Below are 21,151 nucleotides of genomic sequence, written 5' to 3' on the forward strand. Positions count from 1 at the left end.
TGTACTACAAAAATGTAGGCGTCAGAGACACAACGTCACAAGCTCGCTTGGGTCCTTTCGCATCTACATGTACATGTACATGACTACTGTACTACTTCAGTAGTACAAACACTACATGTATGCTAAGTTACTCAATCTGCGTAAGTTATTTGGACGGAGGAAGAACATATTGCACACATCTACGCATGCATCTACGCAAGAACGCACCACCAGCCAATTAGGACATGTGTCATAACATAAGCATTCAAAGTTTCAAACGTTTTCGTTCCCTTCTTCTCAAAATCAGGAATGATGGAAATAAACGAGACTACAGCTATAATAAAGAAAAGAAGTTCAGAGATACAGCACTTCAATTTGTGTAGAAGTGACACGAAGAAAATAAATGTGAAGAGTCAAAAATAGCATGCAAAACCACAAAACTTAACCAGTACAGTCATGTGCATGTACATACAATGTACGTGTACTTGTAATGTCATGCACTTGTTAGATTGACAGCATGAAACAAGGATGAGGACACTGTGTTCGAAAACAGTGACCTTGCTACAACCTTCGCGGTTGTCAATCTAACAATTGCCTGAACTACAACAAGGTTTATCTAATACTGGTTTACCAGTTTTGGATTATATCAAAGTAATGTCATGTACATGTACATGTACATTCAATTTTGTATTATCTGCAGTTGAGCTTGAATGCTTCTTACTAGTAGCACAATCATGTAATTGTATCTGTCATCTCTCTACTGTATTACATGTACCGGTATATGTATATGATCCTTCCAACCCCAACACACCATCCACATCACGCTCCATTCAGCTCTGCTGCAGCATGTCCACCAACATAGGCACCTTGGTGTTACACTCCAAGACGATATGCGATGGACCCAACACATCATCATGATCATAGAAACCATCAACAAAGCCAAAAAACTACTACACCAACTCCACAAGACACGTGGCACAATGAACGCTTCCAGCCTCTGTCTATTATTAATATACACGACCTACATGTACATCCGACCCGTTCTCAAATATGGCAGCCTTACCCTCTCCAACACCACACAGCAACAGCAGGACACACTGGAGAGAATTCAACGCCGTGCTATACGCATCTGCCTTCGGATTCCCCTCTTTGCACCAGTTCATCACTTCAACAAGTCCTACTAGCATGGGACAAGTCACATCCACCACCAAACCTCCCCACCACACCTGCAACAACCACATCTTGCACCACAACGTCAACCCCAACCATACACCCTTTGACAGACAAGGACCTACTCCATCGGACACGCACGCACAAACAGGCACCGAGGTTCCCCCATCAACAGTGTCCTCACCCTCTACAACTATCTCCTTATCGACATCACACCCCAACATCGTAGAAATTTTTTCCGAAACAATGCATCCAGTCTTCTTTTGAGCAGTACCTGTTCCTGCTCCGCACATCCCCCTGGTTTCTGATATCTCGAAAGTGTATTTAGCTATCTCGATCCGCACCCCTGCTAACGTTATTGCCCCTGCTTGTGTTTTCATGATCCATTGCTTCTTGCCGGCACGCGCCTGTGCTTCCCCAGGTAATTTCCATCTAGCTGTTTCTGGCTAGTATCAGTTCTATCACACTTATCAATCGTCCTTATTGGCGTTACACCATCGTGGAATAAAAGAATAATACCGGTAATAATAACTAATTCACTGGTTTCAGGGAAAGACACAAACGGGAAAAGTCTGAAGAAAAAATTTGACTGTCACCACCAGGACTCGAACTAGGGACCCTCGCTTGTAGCTAGCGATGCTCTAACCACTGAGCTATGGAGTATGGTGCAGTCGTCATCCCAGCAGAGACTGTTCAACATTTTCTTCAGACTTCGTCACACTTCCTGTTAATCCACACAATATTAATAATAATGATAGTACCGGTATTTGTAGTATTTTGTACATTGTACTGCCATAACACATGTCAGTATTCGTACTGCCCGTGGTGCTGACCGGAAATACATGTATGTCAGGCCAAAAGGTACTAGGTGACGAAACTCGAAAGGCAAACTGTCTTCTGGAATTATTTGCTCCGTGACCGTATTTGGGTGTTCTGTAGGAGTTCGGAGTAAGTTGTTTGCTCAGCCGCTAGCGCTAGCCGGGTCTTGTTCTTGTTTGCAACTGGCACAGCATGAAGTGTACCAGCCACATCGCTCAACGACGACGATTGCATGGTGCACAGATACACAGTCGACTGAAACAAAACAGGGAGTCGTCAAATACAGACGACTGTCACGACTCCCTGTTTCAAAACAAATGAGTGACTATTATTGTTATGGTGCTGCAGTCTACTTTGTAGTAAAATAATTTGTTATGACTGTGTTGGGCATGAATCGGCTAATTTAGTTAGTTATGCACCACACAGTGCTAAGTTGCCCTTTCCCAAAGATCATGCGGCTCGCCACTTTTTTCGCCACTTTTTGTTGTTTTGGAAGAAATCGCAACTTTCGCAACTTTCTTCATTTTCACAAACTACTTCGCAACTGTTTGCAGAGAAGCACCTTGGCGGAGGCCATTGAAGTGTCCGTGATGCTCCGCTTCAACAAGAAGCGCTGAAACATTGCATAAAATCATCATGACAAGTGTACTTCTCATGTGGCAGCACTGAGCATGCCGCTCTGAATGCTGTGCAAAGGCTCAACAAAAATGGACAAGGACTCATCCCAAGTCTGTTCATTATCCTAAACATGTTTCACGCTGTCAACATTATGCATTCATGTACTTCAAAGTACGATTAACTTTACTCAAGCAGTTGTGCTGCGCCAGTGTGTTCCATCATCCAGTTCCGCTCCTTTATTGTTTTTTTTGGCATCATTATAATTTATATACAAGAACTCGCTCATTTTGAGTTGCGCCGGATATTAGCAGCTTTTTTTGAAAATATGGATGCGATTTCAGCAACTTTCACTTGTTTTGGCATGGTTGGGAAAAGCATAAGTACTATTAAAAGTAGTTGCGAAATATGTTGGCATCTTTGGGAAAGGGCTAGTGCTGAGGCAAGTACAGTGTACTACATATACAGTGCAGGTACAGGTACATGTACATGTTACATGACGTACCAGTAATGGTACATGTGAATACCACACTCCACAGCGAATAGCAGTCGATACAAACATCATCTCGCATGGCATGGCAGCAATGTACAATGATTGTACAAGTAGCAAAGCACTTGACGTCCGGACCATGCTCCGCTCGCTGCGAAAAGTGTATCGCCTTTAAAGGCGGATCTTTATGGACAACTACACCTCCCACAGTTATCTTGGCTATGCAACTAATACAAACACATTTTTTTGTGTGGCCGAGACATGTCGAAGGCGTTCTGTTCACACCATCTAAAAGACTAAAATAGTTACATGCAGTATGGCGTCGATTCATTTCCCAAGTCTTACAAAACATACATGTACTCCACGGCATGACCACAAGATGAATGCACAACAACGTTAGCTATCAAGCGAGGCCGGAGCGAGTGAATCGACCGTTCAACTACAGGGAAGACGATCCGATCCGAACCATTGATTTTCGTTGTTCCGAATTGAAGTGTTTAGAACTACAACTAGTAGTACAAAGTTATGCAGTGTTGAATATCTCCAGCCCGGGTGTCTGAACCTCTTGTGGATTCAACGCAACGGCTGAGATTGAGAGGCACGAACTCCGAATGCAATAACACCTTAAGTGTACATGTAGGTAGTTCAGTAATTATTAGGATGGTGGTGACATAACAGCTCAGTTTCACCAACACACCGCGATTAACTTTCACCATTACCCAATCCTCGTGGTTGGAGGTCGTACAGAGACTTTCAGCGAAGGCAGTCTGGACAACAATTACTCAGCAGTTGCCAAATTTAATTTTTATAATACAGAATTTACAGTTGATAAATATGGTGGTAAAGAGACTAAAGACACACCCGGCAATATGGCGGTAAACAGAATTTACAGTTGCAATATCACTTTTTATGCGGCTTGTTACTACTGCACCTCTTGTTTGAGCTCAAAACACACCTGGTTTTCCCCGGTCTGGACTCTGGATCTCCATGTTTAGTAGACTGACTACGGACATGTAAATGATTGTGTAACGATAGCGGGTTGAAGCACAGCAGTGGAAAGAAACACTCCCCGGCGTATCGGACAGCCCGACTGACTACAGTACAGTCTACAGTACTAGTAGATCTACTAGGATCTCGGCTTATTGTTATGTACAGTATAGTGTAATACGATCTAGTTATTGAACAGGGACATGTACCGTAAAGTACCGTTGATCCGCCCCCTCTCTAATTCCCGCCCCCTGTCGATTTTCTCCTTGTGAAGCGACTTCGCCGTATACAACGACATACGATGTTGAACCGACGCATGCACTGCTGTACACAATACTTGCCAATCCAGGATCAAAATGTGCACAATCCAGCACATTGAGTCTGATCCTCTACGTTGTTGTACATCGTACTGCACTTGACAGCCTTGATCTAATTCCCGCCCCCTGCCGAAAATCCAGCTGGGAAGCGACATGGCGTGGGGGCGGATCAACGGTACTTTACGGTACATGTAGCTACTGTGTAACACATTTTACTATAAAAAAATACAATAATACAGTCATGTACATGTACATGGAGTTGAAAGTTACACCCACATGTGTGTGTAGCTACATTTTGCCATATCATCAAGTCATAATAGCTGATTAGTTAGTGTGGTTAGCAGCAGCAGCAGCACTGATAAGAATTCAGATGCCAAGCTCTGAGCTCTGAGCTACAGCTTGCAGCTTCACTTTAGTTTAGTTCTCAGAAAATTGCTGTACTGTGTTTGCATACGACAGAATGACTGTAAAGTGTAAGTTACTGTAACTGTAAGGCGTAAGATAAAACTCACTACATGTACATCATTGTAGATCCCTGGCTGCCTCTGAACTCACTACATCATTGTAGATCCCTGGCTGCCTCTGAACTCACTACATCATTGTAGATCTCTGGCTGCCTCTGAACTCTGCACCGTGACTGTCTGTTGCAAAATGTTGGCAACATCGTGGCGGTATTAACAGCTAGCTCACTTCAGTTGCTCATCGATTCCAGGGAAAGAAGCTTGAAGCTTGCTGACTCACCTGTAAGTGTTTGGATCACAGGAGATAATGCAGTTTTGAAAAGCATTTGGCAGGCCGGAGTCAGATTTTGCCCAGGAATATCGAGATAGGGCCATGCTGATGCGCCAAACAACTCTAGTCACTTCACGTCCACTTGCCAGTTGAAGTGGCCTTCATTGCTTGGCGTATAGAAACCCAGACGTCTTGAAGCAAGCAATGAAACCTGAAAGCATAGTTGCCAGTTACATCCTGCCTAGTGCCTGGTACAGCAGGACGCGTCAGGGCCGATACGTGTTGGGCACTTCATCATCAGCAGAGCTAATAGAGGATCCCAGAGGAGTTGGGAGATAGGCCACTTAGGCAATAAGCTATAGGGGAATCTGTGTGGAATGTTACGGCCGGAGGCACTGATACTAGTGATAGTGATGTCAAAAACCTGCGATCCGAGGACGAGCGGGTCTTCCGGCTAGAGTACTTCCAATTTCCCGCGAGTTTTCAGCGATTTTGAGTTGAAGTTGGGAGTAGGGGGGCCGCAGCACTGTACATACATGTGTATGCACGGCATGAATAGTATCGAGCCCGGGTATTGTCTGTGCCCGCTGCCCGGCACTGCATACATAGCATTGTCAGACTGCGCTTTCGGATGAATGCTGGTTCCGAATTCCCGGGACCGGACGTGGTTGAAGGATATGCACGTGTTTCGTTCTGGAAGCAGGTGGCCAGGCTGGTGCGCATAGTGAAAGGTGTGCACGCTAGTAAGTAATACTAATAGTTCGTCGGATAGGATGTTATGCTGGTGGGACGGACTAGTGTAGTACAGGCGTGCGGGGTTTCGGTCTTATCTGTGTGGATGTAGATCTACTTGTTCGAAGCGTTCGTGTCCCTGCGCTGCCGTGGCGAGCACACTGTTTAGTTCGGCGCATTCCGTTTTAGTGAGATCTTGCAGATCAGACTCAGAGTCTACACAAGCATGAAGCAGCCTGTAGTCTTTACAGTTGCCTACTGCATACAGGGAGCTTGCAGTATCGGGTAGGTACATATCTACTGGCTGCGGACGTACCGGATCGTGAGGTCGAGGAGAGATCAGAGCGTGAAAAAGGACGCATAGTTCGAACAGTTCTCCTTGTTGCCGTTGGACGCTGGAGCGTGACGTGTTGAGACTGCTGTTCTCTCACCATTCTGTCGGCAACCGGTATTTTCATACCGACCACCTCAGGTAGGACCTGTCGTGCGACAAGAAGTGCTGCTCTTCTCCACTCTCTAGCTTGATCTCGGTAAGCTATTCGGTATTCCCAGTAAACTGGAGTGCTCATCGCCTTGTCCCTTGGACTCGCGTCCAATCTTCTTCCGCTCGTGTTCGCACAGAGAACCGCTGTGTCTGACGAGAAGTGTTCCCAGCTCTCTCGAATCAAGTCAGTTTGAGCGCCGTGGACCTTCCCACGCAAGGTAAGACTATCTTATGTGGACAGATTCAGAGCTGGCTGAGGATCTGCTGAGTGTGTGTCGCGTTCAACCTTGATTTGTTGGTAGCTAGGTGGCTGGTTTGCTGGCCAAGAATGAGTGGAACGGACATGCTTATCCAGACTCCAGACTCCTCACCTTACAGTACACTGCATATAACTGTGTTTCTCGCTTGTCGAGCTAAAGGCCTAAACCGGTGTGGACGCCTTGGGTCCGGTGTTGTCCATGATTGATACCATGGATAAAAAGGACTCGCCCAAATATGCCTTCCGCAGGACTACCACCGTTTCCGCTCGACATGGAGCATGCCATTTTCATCGTTTCCTTTTCTACTCTTCATAGACATGATAAACACTGCTGTTTGCATTGCCTCTCTCACTGACCAGTGTCACTAACATCGTACCGAACACCGAGTTTTTCATAAGTATTACTTTTGCTGAAAGGTTCTGCGGAGCAGGGGACACGCAGAGAGAGGAATGGCAAACAATCAAGTGCGTCTATCGTCCGTGCCCCGGGTGCCGGAAACTGACTCGGCGAGGTGATGGATTCGCATACCACGCACTGTCATTGACCGAAAGAGATGTCTCCTTTGTTCCAAGTAGTTCGAGGCACGAAGGTAGCTGATGTACTTTACCAAAGGAACAGTTGACTTGGGACGACCTGTTTTCCAGATCAGACGGCGATCCGATCGCTACTCTGTCTGTAGTGGAAGTCATTGCTCATTTTGCTGCCTATGGTCCAGTATGGACCATGGTTCCACAGTAATGACTATGTAGACTGAGTCTGTGCGTGTGTTGAAATAATTATAGTCACGCGCATGAAGAAAAGAAAAGGTGATGCCACTCCGAACAACAATTAGTTGCCCGAAATCCGGCGACGAGAAGGGCCGTGGGTAGCCAAGTTGCAAGCACGCTGTTTGAATCGAAAATCGATCGATTGAAAAGGAAATAAGAACGAGAGCGCACTGCCAAGCTAGCACTTTGAGAGGAAATAAGAAGGAGAGCGCACTGCCAAGCTAGCACTTTGAGTTTGAGCACATCACTCACTGTATTGGTTGATGGTTTCATCGCGCTGCGCTCCGCACACGCTTCTGAACGAAGACTGCGAGGCAGAACTTACCGTTGCCAGAAGCTCATGGAGAAGCCGCTCGGATTGTGGCACTGGTGGTGCTGATGAGGCGCAGCCAGTGTGGACCGGATTCTGTTCGTTCCGTCTTCCCACTTCAACTGCTTGAGGTCCCGGCCCAGTACAGTGTCATGGTTTGTTACTGGTAGATCCACTCTCTTTCCCATGCTCTTGTTGCTATTAGTATTATGCGGTCAGATGATGATGAGTGGCTGTGTAACAAGGCCCAATGACTTAGGTTACAGCATCAGAATGTTGAGCACTCAGACTGAGGTATTCTAGCGCTATCCGGAGTATGGTTATCACTGTGATGAGCTGGCCTTACATAATTGTAATAAAAACCTTCACTTCAGACCTTCACAGCAGACATAGTCTCTCTCACTGTCTGAACCCGGCAAAATCACACTACACTACACTACTGCTTGATTGTACAGAATTCTTTGCCTCTTTTCTCAAGTATATCGATGCATTCCAATTTCATGCAGCAAGCTAGCACACAATGATTATGAAATTGAAATTATTCAGTTGGTTGAGGGGAATCCGACGCGGCGGAAATAAATATTTTTAAACGAAAATTCCAAAATTTGTAATCTCTCCACACATACCCTCCCTCGCCCTAAACGGATGGATATGTATGCTGGACAATGTGCTGATCTTTCTCTGGAGAAGATCGATGTGTGGTTTTCAGCTCGCTAAGAAGCACTCGAACCCCTCCTCCCATTTCCGAAGATATCAGAGTTATGTTTTGAAAACGATATCATTATTTACATACGACCCCTTGCTGGACATGTGCTGTGAGCACAGTCCGAACACCGAACAATTCCACTGTGCTTTGCCTGAACAGCTGAAGAATTGTTTTGGAAGTTGGTATGAAACCGCCAATTGTAGTGCAGGTAATTGTAAGCAATGAGTATTGCATTGCCCTGGTTTGAGTCCTGGTGGTGACATGGTCATTTTTTCTTCAGACTTTCCAGTTTGCATCTTTCCCTCTAACCAGTGGATACGATGATTGCATGTACATATCTGTCTGTATGTCAATACCTGTCTGTATATTATCTGTATGTATAGCTGCAATGCCAGTCGTACAGTGCACGTGTGCGGCCCACATGCACTCTCTGAAATAGTAACTAATTTGTTGCGACAAGTGTGAAATTGCTCTCAATCGCACATGATCATCCCATTGCAGCATACCTCCCCACGACTGATTGTTTCAGATCTTGTCGCGCACGACACTATGAGGTGGCCTTACTCTGGTACACAGGTCCACTTTCCAGTAATAGTTTGTGTACGTCAGTGACATTATTCAGGTAGATGTATGCGCAGACAGGGGACTCAATGGAATAGTTGGAGCAGCATCTGACCACAAGCTGTGGTAATGCGTAGCACAATTTGCCTGGTTGATGCCTGGAGTAAAGGGAATTGTTCGGCTCATCAAATCTCTGTAAAGTACCGTAGTGTGGAAGAACACGCTCTGTCTGACGATTGCTAGTGCGTGGCAGTCAGAGTTGCAGCCTGTCCAGATCATTTGCCCTTCTCTCTGTCTAGAAAAGGACTGAATGACTATGCTACGCCGGGCCATAATGACGCTGACTAATATCTGGCGTTGTACATGTGTATAAGCTCAATCATTGCTCTGGGTCTGTCCAAATGTGTTCACATTATCCGTAGCTAAACGCCAGTCTCTTCTACTCCACTCTTTCACAGCATGTGTATTTCTTATCATTTCGAATCTGATTGCCGCAACTCTTTCCGACTGAGAGTTTCAGTGGTCACACTTCAAATGGAGGCGGAAAACAGCTGATTTGAATGAGAACCTATGGGGATGCACTGTAACTGTTAATTAACATGCTAGACTGATCCTAAGCTGACACACTGACAGGAGATAACTGAGTTCTAAATGTCACTCTGTCTGCCAGCCTGCATCAAGCAGTGCATGTGCATGTACATTGTGCAACACTGCGGAATACTGGCAAGGAGTCCAGGACAGTTCCAAATAATTAATTCCCATCATGGCGATATAGAAAGAGAAGAATAATTATTGTTGGCTAGGCAAGTGTGGAACTGTGCAGTGTACTAGACAATACCGTATAGTATAACAATGTAGTAACTAATTACTTTCAATCAGTGTGATGCTCTCTCTCTCTGGGCAGAACCAGTGACATAATGACATTCCACACACAAGTGATCCTCAAGTAGGGTAGTGTGCTGCTGGGGCAAGCCGGCAGGGCCAAAAATGCTCTTGCTAGTTGAGGCAGCCAAGCTGAGTCTACAGTCTGTACTCAGTCTAGTACTAGTCACACAGTAGTTCAGAGCTGGCCAAGGATCAGGAGAGAGTGCCAGGTCACAGTGATACAATGCCGTCATGGAATTCATGCCACACTGCATTGTAGTGTTAGGACTGCACTGCCACGGGTTGCATTTGTGCCAGGGATAATTATTTTGTAACTGTACTCACCGCTTCTGGCTTCGCCCTGACTTTAATACTTGATGTTATGTGTCACTAGCAGTCCTAGTAGGCTTGTCGGGGCAGTGGGCACCCAGATTGATTATATACTAGTACTCTTGTTTGTAGTGAACCTTTCCTCGTGTTTCTGCATTGCTATAGGATGGTAAAATCATCTAAAAGTAAAGCAAGAAAGGAAATAGGATGAAGGCAATTGCACTACGTCCTGTGCAAGGGTATACTGTGTCCATGAGTATGTGTAGCCAAACTTCCATGCTCACGTCTAGCTACGGGGTAGCTCATGGACGGCTTGAAATCAGTTTGAACATACTGCATGTTGAGTGGTTAAGTTAGCTCAGGCTCAGTGTCACATACAGACTCAGTGTAGCCTACATGGTGGCGGTGGTGGGGGATCCATGGTGCACGCCTGCACGGGTACCGTGAGTAGCAATGACTACTAGTAAGTCCAGTTATATTAGTGGAGCCAAATCCAGTGCGGTTCTGCAGCATGCAGCCGGCCCTCCGTCCTGCACATGTCAGAACTGAGGAAGTGACCACTTGAACTTACTTGCCTTTGAGTATGCCATTCACTCACACCTAAATAAACTGATGTGGATTTCACAATCACAGTGTTGCCACATCATTATAGCCAAATATCAGTAGACTGAAAAAAATAAAATGCATCATCCGGGGGCTTCGCCCCCGGACCCCCCCTCTCATAGTAACCCTAATATATCGTAGAATCCAGCGAATAAACCCACCCACGCATAAGCCTAGGCCAAGTTAGAACATCGCCAAGCTTCGTTGTACAAACCCACCAGCGGGATTCTACAGTGCACACGATTTCCCCCAGACAGCTGATGTTTGTATTGTAGGAGAGAGCTATGGAAACACTCGTAATGAGCAGTAAAAGCCAAAATTCTGGACCATGACTTCTAAACCAAGCACAAAGGTCAAGTTTGGACACTTTCACGGCTGTTGTCGGCAGGAGACGGTCAATTGTCGGCAGGTCGTGACAGGCCCCAAAAATCGGCAGGCTACTGACATGTCGGCAGGTGTGGCAACACAGCAATCAGGAACTGGAGAAGCAGAGCATGTGGACATTCATGCAATGAAGTATGTGGTATATTTACAATGAGTGACAGGATACCGGTATGGGGATGATTTCCCATCTCAGTGGAATCTGAGCCGTACTTCATCACTCTGGCCTCATCTTGACAATAACAATAATTCGATCCATGATCAATGATGTGGGACACTGATACCAGGTTATATGGAATTGAATGAATGGCTTTGAGAATTTAATTTGTACGCTGTGTACATTTGGCACTTCATGGTTTCATCAAGAAATTTTGCTCATCAGGAGAAGAGTAAGCAGGGAATGTCTTCAATCAACTGTCGATTTATGACTGAAGCAGATCTTCTAAAACACACACACACACACACACACACACACACATACTAGTGCTATGCGACATGCATTCATGCCTTGTTATCACCGGGTCGGATCATGCTGAGTCCAGTGAAGAAATACAGGAGCATTTACTTGGAGGCAACCGCCTCCAGACCAGACACCTTCCGGAGGGTGTTGCTGTCCTCCACATTGATTATTTTGTTTTGATATTTTTTTTATCTACTTTTACCTTTTCAGCACTTCCCGCACAAGTACTTGCCTGTCCCCCAGTACATGGGATATTGGCATTGTGTTCGAGTACTTGCCAGTACTTGCCAGTACTTGACCATGCGTAGTAGAGGTCCTGTTCTGATTTACAACAACAACGAGAGGTCCTGTTCTGATATACAACAACAACGAGAGGTCCTGTTCTGATATACAACAACAACACTCACGAGTCAAAGAAGACGGTGGTGACTGTGATGACTGTGTCTCTTTTGGAGAACCTCCAAACCTCCGCCTCAGTCTTGGTGTGTCTGAAATATTTCCACCAATCATAGCCAGCGATCGCGTACGTGCATTGAAAATCAACGTGTTTTTCCGAATCGACCTTTTTTCCAGCATCACTTTTCAACGAGGACGAAACAAAGTCAGCCAAACGAAGCCTAGACTGAGGAGGAGAATTATCCTCTCCACTCAGGTCACCGTCACGATACTGACACACATGTAGGTACAAAACGAAACAACTAAAAAGTCCACAAGAAAACTGTACGCCCACCTCCGCATTGACTTTGTCTGAGAATTGTCTATTTCATTCAATATGTACCCCCCCCCCCCCCCCCCCCAAACGGACGTCTTCTCTTCACTTTCAAACCGGAAACAAGACACACCAATGTTCCTTTTCAGCTGCTCCACGAGCGCATGTAATGCACACCAAGGGCCGCAGAGTAGCGCCATCCATTCCGGCCAGACGGCTAAACTGCAAGTGAGGCTGCATGCCTGAGTACATGGGTACACACAGTAAATAGTCAATCTCAGCGTTTCTGCTCTAAACAGCAACTAACTTCGACTAGCTACAAAGATTACATCAAAGGATCAAACAACAACCATTTTCTTCAGTTTTTTTGGCAGAAGACTGCTCCTTGAGCTTGGCCCAGGCCAAATAATCACAACTCAGAGGAGTACAGAAATTAAAATTCCCAGGTGTCCTCGATTGCTGGCCATTGGCTCTTCAAACATGTATGTGTCTGTGTGTCTGTGTGTCTGTGTGTCTGTGTGTCTGTGTGTGTCTGTGTGTGTGCCTATGTGTGTATGTGTCTGTGTAAGTCTGTGCATGTATGTGCATGTATGTGTATGTCTGTGTGTGTATCTATGTTTATGTTATCCAGTGGGTGGCGCTAGCATCATGCAGCCCACGTCCATCATCCTCCTCGGCCTATGTGCAGTGGGCGCACAGGCATTCTTGGCCAGCAACATTACTGAGAATGTTGAACCCAATGGAACATGTGAGTGCTATCACTACTTCAGCTGTGCAGCCCTCACCACCAGCCTTGCTTCAGCAAACGATAGATATGAACACTTGAACTACAGTCAACTTCGCATATAGCGACACTCGGCGGAGCATCAGAAAAGTGTCCTTATGTACCCGAAGTCTCATTATTGTGTATTACAGTTAGCTGGGACTTTGCTCTGGGCATGGAGATTCTGTCATTATTCGCGAATTGTCGTTATATCCGCTGTCGTTATTAGCGAAGTTGACTGTAGCCCATACACTAATATAGTACACTGTACAGTGGAGCCGATTGGATAGAACGACACTCTTTCGGGAGAAAGAAAAATGTCGCTATATTCGATCTGTCACTAAACCCGATCTTCACAATGTCATTTAGTATGCAATATGTATATCAAAATGACAGAAAATTAATGTATTGTAGATATACATGTACATGATTGTACATGTGTATAACAGATGTGTATGGTTGTACAGTCATGTGTCTTGCATGCCTTGTTCAAGGTAAAGTCATCCCACACCGCTGCACTGCGGCTACAACGACTTACGTGCAATGATTATGTAAAGCACACATGAGTGACCCGGAGGTCCGGGCACGTGGCACAGCCATAATATACCATGTTCCAGACATGCCAGTCTGCCTGATACAAGAGGAAAGTCGTTATATCCGATGTATTTTCACTGTTTTTCAGGTCTTCGGGCACCAAAAAAGTGTCAGTAAATTCGATCTGTCGTTATTTTCTAGGTCGTTATACCCGATCTATAATGTACAGAAAGGACTTGCTAAACGACTTGGGCAACAGAATTGTGTCGCTAAACTCGATTTGTCGTTATACCCAAGGTCGTTATATCCAATCTCCACTGTACTGTGTATGCACATGCCCTGGAACTATGTCTGTCCAGTTCCCGCGGCCATTCTGCTGGTGAATTGCAGAGCTGCACTAGGTGATCTTTTCTCCTACGTTGTCTATCGACTTCTCCTATCAGTTTTTAAACTAAACAAACTGTTGACTTCAGAACTAAATATTGCGACAGAGCTTTCGGCCATATTTTCAATTCATTGCATTCCCAAGTCATCACAACCACGCGCTCTTCAGCCGAACCATACAGACACCAGCCAGGACACTTCCGTTGAGAGTTGATATATGTGGAAAGCGCGCACTTGCGCCATTTCTGGTGTATAAGAATGATCATTCCTCCATTATCATCATTATCATCCTCTACTGATGAGCTCCGACAGGGAGCGAAAAAACTGTTGACTGTGCGCAGAATGTCACTACCAATACAGTGGCATGCAGAATCCGAGGCCGTGGATGACAACTGGTTGTGTTGAGCATACAGATGGTGTACGATATGTTACGTTGGTGGGATTATGATAGTACTAGTAGTTTCCGAGGCCATGGATGACAACCGGTTGTGTTGAGCATACAGATGGTGTACGATATGTTACGTTGGTGGGATTATGATAGTACTAGTAGTTTCCGAGGCCGTGGATGACAACTGGTTGTGTTGAGCATACAGATGGTGTACGATATGTTACGTTGGTGGGATTATGATAGCACTAGTAGTTTCAGGCAACGCTTGTGAAAACAGGTCGGGTAGGTCAGCAAACCTGACCCCCATGGCCGTGTCGGTCCCAGGCCTGTTTGTTGTCTTGTGTTCAGGCATTGGATGTTACTTCAAGTACTCTCGCCCTTTGTAGGGGGAAATTCGAATTCTCTGGAGCTTTGTTGACTAGAACCAGGAGATTTAAAAAATGAAATGAAAAAGAAGTCAGCATTATAGGAGCGACTTCATTTGTGACCATGATATTATGTTGGTTTTCCTTTCTCTCATGTTGCAGATCACCTGCCAGAAGTAGAAGGCTATGACGGCTGGTACAACAACTTGGCTCATCCGGAATGGGGTGGTGCTGGTAAGCAGTTGTGCATGACAGCCAACTTCATGGAATGGGCAGCTCACTGTACCCTAACACACTGACCTCATGCATAGAAACCTTTTACAAAGGCATAGTTAGCACGGGGGTATGGGCACAGACTCAGTACTGCACCAAGACTGTAGACACGCATTGCAGTGAGCCTGTGGTGCGCTAATGCTTATTAACGCACACTCCACATACAGGCATGCACACTCCACATACAGGCATGCACACTCCACATACAGGCATGCACACTCCACATACAGGCATGCACCCGGCTCAGAACACATTGTTTTCTGGTTGGCATATCAGGGATATTGGGCGGAGCAGCTGGCGTGCATGAGAAAGACAGGTCGGCCTGCTCTGCGCAGGAGCTGTGACCCGGTGCACACATAGTGTGTGTGTGAGAGAGAGAGAGACAGACAGGTCGGCCTGCTCTGCGCAGGAGCTGTGACCTGGAGCACACAGAGTGTGAACGAGAGACGGTCGGCCTGCCGTGGGCAGGAGCTGCGACCGGTAGTGATTGAAATGAGCCAGTTGCGGAGATAGACTCCCCTCACCCGATATAAGTATATTGACAAGAGTTGTACTGACACTGTGATTGAGGAAATTATGGTGACAGTGACGGAGAGATCGTGATCCCCAGTCGAATGGGGTTGGGAGGGAAGGGGAAATTGACAACTGACGGACAAACCAGTGAACAGTCAAGTCGTCGGAAAGCAGAAGTGACAAAGGAGTCTCTCTTTTCTCTTTTCTCTCTTTCTCTCTTTCTCTCTCTCTAAAGCAAGATTTGGAAAGCACGCGTGGGAGAGTGGCGCGCGCTGCGCATGCGCATGTATAGCAATGACATCATAATCAGATGCATGATCATCAGACTAAGTATGAGTGGTAGATGTTCCACGTTCGTTAACAGGGCTTAGTGCACACGCTAAACCACCACTAACCCTGCCGTGCAGTGCTGTTGTGTTGTCTAGGCACGGAGTATGTTTTGATGGCAAAGGTCACCGGGCGGTCGATCGTCCTGAGTGCTTTGTTTCACATCGAACGGCCGTGCGCCTATGCCATGCTATGTGTCCTTGTTCAGACATGCCGTTGAGTCGACGCCTGACACCAGTATTTGCCGATGGAACATACCAGCCATCCGGTGCAGGACGTCCCAACCCTCTGGACATAGCCGAAGCCACCATGCGTGGCGCCGTTGGTCAGACATCGTATCGGAACCGAACCGCGCTGTTGACGTTCTTTGGTAAGGCGTGCTTACTGGGCCGTCCAACTAGCTTGGCCACTTTCGCCCACATGTCCTTCGGATGTGATTTGTGAATCAACCGTCGTTTCGGCAATGGGGCTGCCACTAACCTGTACTCCCCATTTCCTGCTACAGTCAGCTATGTGCCTGGTTTGTTTCGCCGGTCGGCTGGACGGACATGTATAATCATTTGGATGCATGTTTGCGCATGCCTGGCGTTTTCGATATAAGGATTTGCATCTAGATGGTCACAATGCATAATGTCTTTCCTGAAGTGACCATTGCAGCTTCACATCATTTATTACACCTCATGGTATGGGATTTCCCCTCGACGTGTATGGTCCTTGGTTAGTTATGGGTGTACATGTATATGTGTTTTTGCTCCTCCACAGGCCAGCAGGTTGTGGAGGAAATTCTGGATGCTCAGAGGCCTGGCTGCCCACCAGAGTATTTCAATATTGCTATCCCAAAGGGCCACAGGCTGTACGATTCTGACGGAGATGGCGGCAAATACATACCTTTCCTGCGATCGCGCTATGACAAAAACACTGGCCAGTCACCAAACAATGTCCGTCAACAGCTGAATGAGATCACGCCGTGGATCGACGGTGGTCTTACATACGGTATCACCAAGGCCTGGGCAGATGCACTTCGTTCTTTCCACCGCGGTCAGCTGAAATGCTTAGGAAATCAGACCTGGGACTGTGCCCTTCCGGACAGAAATGATATTGGCTTGCCAATTGTTAACCCACCACCCCCTGCTGACCATGAGCTCAAGAGTGCACGTCGCTTCTTCCGTGAGTTCTCATAGTTGAATATGAAGTTCTGTCAGCCACGATGTCTCCGCATGGATGTGTAGCGATGTAAGATGTTTGACTTCTTCCACAAGCATGTATTCCACTGGTTTACAGTAAGACCTCGCTTATCCGGTCCTCTTTTATCCGGATCCCTCGCCATCCGCAAGAAAATTGCTGGTTACTGATTTACAAATGGCATGCCGACATGCAGTAGGTGCGTTCGATTATCCGGTTCCCTCGTCTATCCGGATATTTTTTTGTGGAAAACGGATGTGTGCAGCGCGGTCTGACTGTAGTACGATGGTGTTTTGCGCGTGGAAATGAAAGAAAGGGACTGTTGATATTGTGTCGCATTGAGCGTAGCCTGTTGTTGCTGTCCGGTTTCACTCTAAACCAAATGATGTGTGGATGATTTGCAGACTCTGGTTGATGGTGTTTTCTTTGTGTTTAGGTATTGGCAACCCGCGTGGAAATGAGAACCCGATGTTGCTTAGTATGCAAGTGGTCTGGTTCCGTAATCACAACTACATTACCAACCGCCTCTTAAATGTCTTTGAGGGCCTGGGTGTGGAGGTTAATGACGAGATCTTGTACAACCGTGCCCGCCAGTGGAACATTGCCGAGTATCAGGTAGGCAGCACACACCTGTTTACACTGTCCATGGACCATGTATCATCTGATCAGTGTTGCAGTGCGCAGTGTAAACTAAGTTCGGGCAGCAGCGTTCAGTACCCCCTGTACAAGTCATGTACTTCCTCCGTATACAAAAACTTCATGACTTTTTTCAACAGGGTTTTTGAGCAAGAACCTGCTCAACGAACCGCGCCAAAGGCTGTCATCGACAACCTACATTCATGTCGAGGTAAGTTTGGTTGACCCCGAACAGATTCCCCACGGAAGCCATGCGTGTCAGGACGTTGCCGACAGGAACTCACGAGTCCGGTGAGAAAAAACTAGCACCTACTTGCGCAAAACTGACACAGTGACGAAGTGGAGCTCCCGGCTGGAACACGGAGTCACGCGGCACCCGCTGCCCTGAAGCTGGCCAAGCTCTGTACTTACGGTGCGCGGCCTCATATGCAGCGTGAGAACATAAAGCTGTTTCGCTCGCACGGCAAGATGAAACATTTCAGTCGTCGTGCAACCAGCGCAGGCTCCGGATCGGACTGTCGACGACCTGGCTTTCTTCGCCTCTTTCCAGTCAGACGTCTCCTTTGTCGCCAAAGGGAATCGCAGGGACCTCCTCGAAGCCGTTGTAGAATGCTGGGAGGTGTATCCTGCCGAGAAAATGCGAAGCGTGTGGATGTGTTTCACGGCACAATCTGATAATGGAGGTAGCGGGTTGGAATGACTGAATAGTCGACACCGATTCGTACGCAGCTCTGGAGATGAGGACGTAGCCAGAGTCTCGCGTCGGATCATCACTGCCGCTGACAAGAAGCTGAACGAAATGCGAGCGGAAGCAGCGACTGTTGGCGATGCGGAGTCAGCGTCGTCAGGTGACAATGACACGAGCGATGAAGACTCTGAATAACCTCAATCTCATTCGTCTGAGTTGCTTTTTTTTCTTTTTATATAGCTTGTAAACAGGTTAGACAATACCACGGGTGTTATTTTAAGTCAAACGGAAAAATTCCAGAGCTATGTGATGCCTTCCAAAAAAGTCATGAAGTGTTTTGTATACGGAGGAAGTAATGTCACTCTGTCACCTGATAACAATAGGAACAAAACAAGAAAAGAAGCAGTGCCCTTGAGCAGGCAAGTGGAGTACTACCATGGTCACTGCCTATTGGCTCAATGAAATCTCCATGCCCTCCCCTGCTCGCTATCTCCCTAGCTGATCTGAATTCAATTAAGCGTAAACAGCAAAAAAAAAAAGAGAACAAAAATAAACTGAAGACAGTAAACGCTAACAACTTGCTTTAGTAAAGTACAATATTTACAACTTGCTTTAGTATCTTACAACAGCTTTCTTTTCTGTATGGCCTGGTTCATTTCTCCAGCACATTGTGTTGGATGAGTGGCTGCCAGCTTTCCTTGGTCAGGACATTCCAAGTTACCCGGGCTACAGTTCCACGACTTTCCCTGGAATCACACACATCTTCCAATCAGCTGCAATGCGCTTTGGCCATACGATTGTCCCACCCATTGCCTACCGCGCTCTGGTCAGGTAAGTGCAACACATGTTAACGTTGTCTGATAGCCTGATCCTATAGCCTAATCATTGTGCATTTTGGGATTATCATTATAGGCGGCATCGAGAAATACCTTGTCAGAATCTGAGTGATAATTTGAGTTGTCAAAGTCTAGGGAGAAGTTCGAAGAAAATGGTTGAAATGAACAGGGGTCAATTCTGACAACCTTGGATCACTGGGGTGCGGCTGACAATCAATTGTAACTTATTACACCAGCAAGCGCACTGAAACCATACAATGGACCGGGGGGGGGGGGGGGGGGGGTACATCTTGTATTTGGGATGCACGTCATAATCGGTGAAATACAATCACAAGGCAAGAAGCCAGTTTGGTTGAACAAGCGGTCACGTGCTCCTGCGTACACCAGTCACCTGGTCACCATGCCTGCAGGGTACAACTTACTAGCCTGTTTGACCTTTTTTGGGTGCAGTCCTGTCACTCGAGTTGAACTCGAGTTGAACCTTGGTGTGAAAGTTGTCGCCTGCTGGCGTGGTGACCAGGTGATTTGGGCACCCAGGAGCACGTGACCGCTTGTTCAACCATGTTCGATTGGGAATAAAGGAGGAACGCTGCATCGCAGCCTTTTCAGACCAAAACCAGTTGACTCAGCGTCCAAAAGACTACAACATATGGGCCAATCGCGGTCATCCGTGCTTTTATAAGAACGAAATGGCGCTTTTAGTGACATTTTGCATACAAATCCCCATCTAGTAGGGCGCAGTCACCCAGTTTCGGTGGAAGTGCGCGAGTTCGATTGGGATTAAAGTAGGAAGGGAGCGTCTCAGCTTCCTCGGACCACGACCATTCGACTCAGCACCCCGAAGACTAAAACTGGTGAAATTTTGATTTTGCCTTAACTTCCACTTTAAAGGGGAAGTCCGGTGAAAACTTTAAATGTCACAGTCCGTAGAGTTCGTGGCGCTGAGTCGAATAGTCTTTGTCCGAGGAGGCTGCGGCCTATGGTCTGTCAGATACGCCCAATCGAACATGTGCGAATTTGAGCGCGCATCACCCAGATCCAGGTGATGACGTCACAGCGTGCAGCCAGATAGCCACACCATCTAGTTGTATACAAAATGGCCATATTCGGAGCTCGTTCGATTGGGGAACCGTTTGTCGCAGCTTCTTCGGACCAAGACCATTCGATTCAGTGTTACAAACACTACCGTATTTTTCGGAGTATAGCGCGCACCTTTGTATAGCGCGCACCTTTGTATAACGCGCACCCCCAATCTTCATTAGGGGTGCGCACTTCAATCTTCATTGAAGTACATGCATTTCATATTCGGAGCATAGTGCGCACCTGCGATTTAGGGCCTAAAATAGCACATCTAAAGTGCGCACTATACTCCGGAAAATACGGTACGTACCCAGTGATTTTCAGCTCGGTAAACCTCGAGGTTATACCGTATTTTAACCGTTTCCGAGTTGGACTTTTTCCGTCGGCATGCACTGGCCTCTACGGCTCTAGCAATGTGCTGGGTGCATGCTAGCTGTAGTGTAGTCAACAGACTCATCACACACGGAACTACTCCCGCACTACCGTGCTGGGGTAGCTACAACAAGACTCGAGTCACAACGCTCAGAAAACTTGTCAACACACGGACTTGTCATGTACTACACTCGTATCAGTCCATGTAGTCAGAGAACATGCGTTTCTCCTTGCCGGTGCCGGTGGTTGTGCTTTGAGAAAGAAAATTTTAGTTTCCGCTCCCGCCTCACTATTTTATGCTACAGCGATGAGTGCACAACCGTGACAAGTCAGTGAAGTGACAAAACACTTGAAAACCGTCAGCGAACAGCTCCCGGACCTAGAACTTTCAGATCTCGTAGCGTTGCGAGCGAAGAGTCGTGCCAGTGGTTCAAAGAGCCTGCACTGTTCTGAGTCCGAAATATGCCAAGTTCGCACCAAAACATAACCATATGGCAGGCTACTGGAGTCAAAGTGAATCGGTATGGAACTACA

The 21,151-nt window shown here is 46.7% G+C and overlaps 1 protein-coding gene across 1 annotated transcript in view; it reads left to right on the forward strand.

Annotated features, from left to right (window-relative positions):
- Window positions 1-6,079: 6,079 nt before the first annotated feature.
- The window catches only part of LOC135804884 (dual oxidase 1-like), a 33,999-nt gene continuing 18,927 nt past the window's right edge, over window positions 6,080-21,151 (forward strand). The window contains exons 1-8 of the mRNA XM_065318854.1: window positions 6,080-6,313; window positions 6,463-6,543; window positions 12,908-13,024; window positions 14,873-14,944; window positions 16,032-16,193; window positions 16,586-16,990; window positions 17,442-17,620; window positions 18,994-19,160. Coding sequence (XP_065174926.1) covers window positions 12,925-13,024; window positions 14,873-14,944; window positions 16,032-16,193; window positions 16,586-16,990; window positions 17,442-17,620; window positions 18,994-19,160 — 1,085 coding nt within the window. The 5' untranslated portion in view covers window positions 6,080-6,313; window positions 6,463-6,543; window positions 12,908-12,924. The remainder of the gene's footprint in view (window positions 6,314-6,462; window positions 6,544-12,907; window positions 13,025-14,872; window positions 14,945-16,031; window positions 16,194-16,585; window positions 16,991-17,441; window positions 17,621-18,993; window positions 19,161-21,151) is intronic.

Source organism: Sycon ciliatum, chromosome 1, assembly GCF_964019385.1.
Source record: "Sycon ciliatum chromosome 1, ocSycCili1.1, whole genome shotgun sequence".
Taxonomy (NCBI): Eukaryota; Metazoa; Porifera; class Calcarea; order Leucosolenida; family Sycettidae; genus Sycon; species Sycon ciliatum.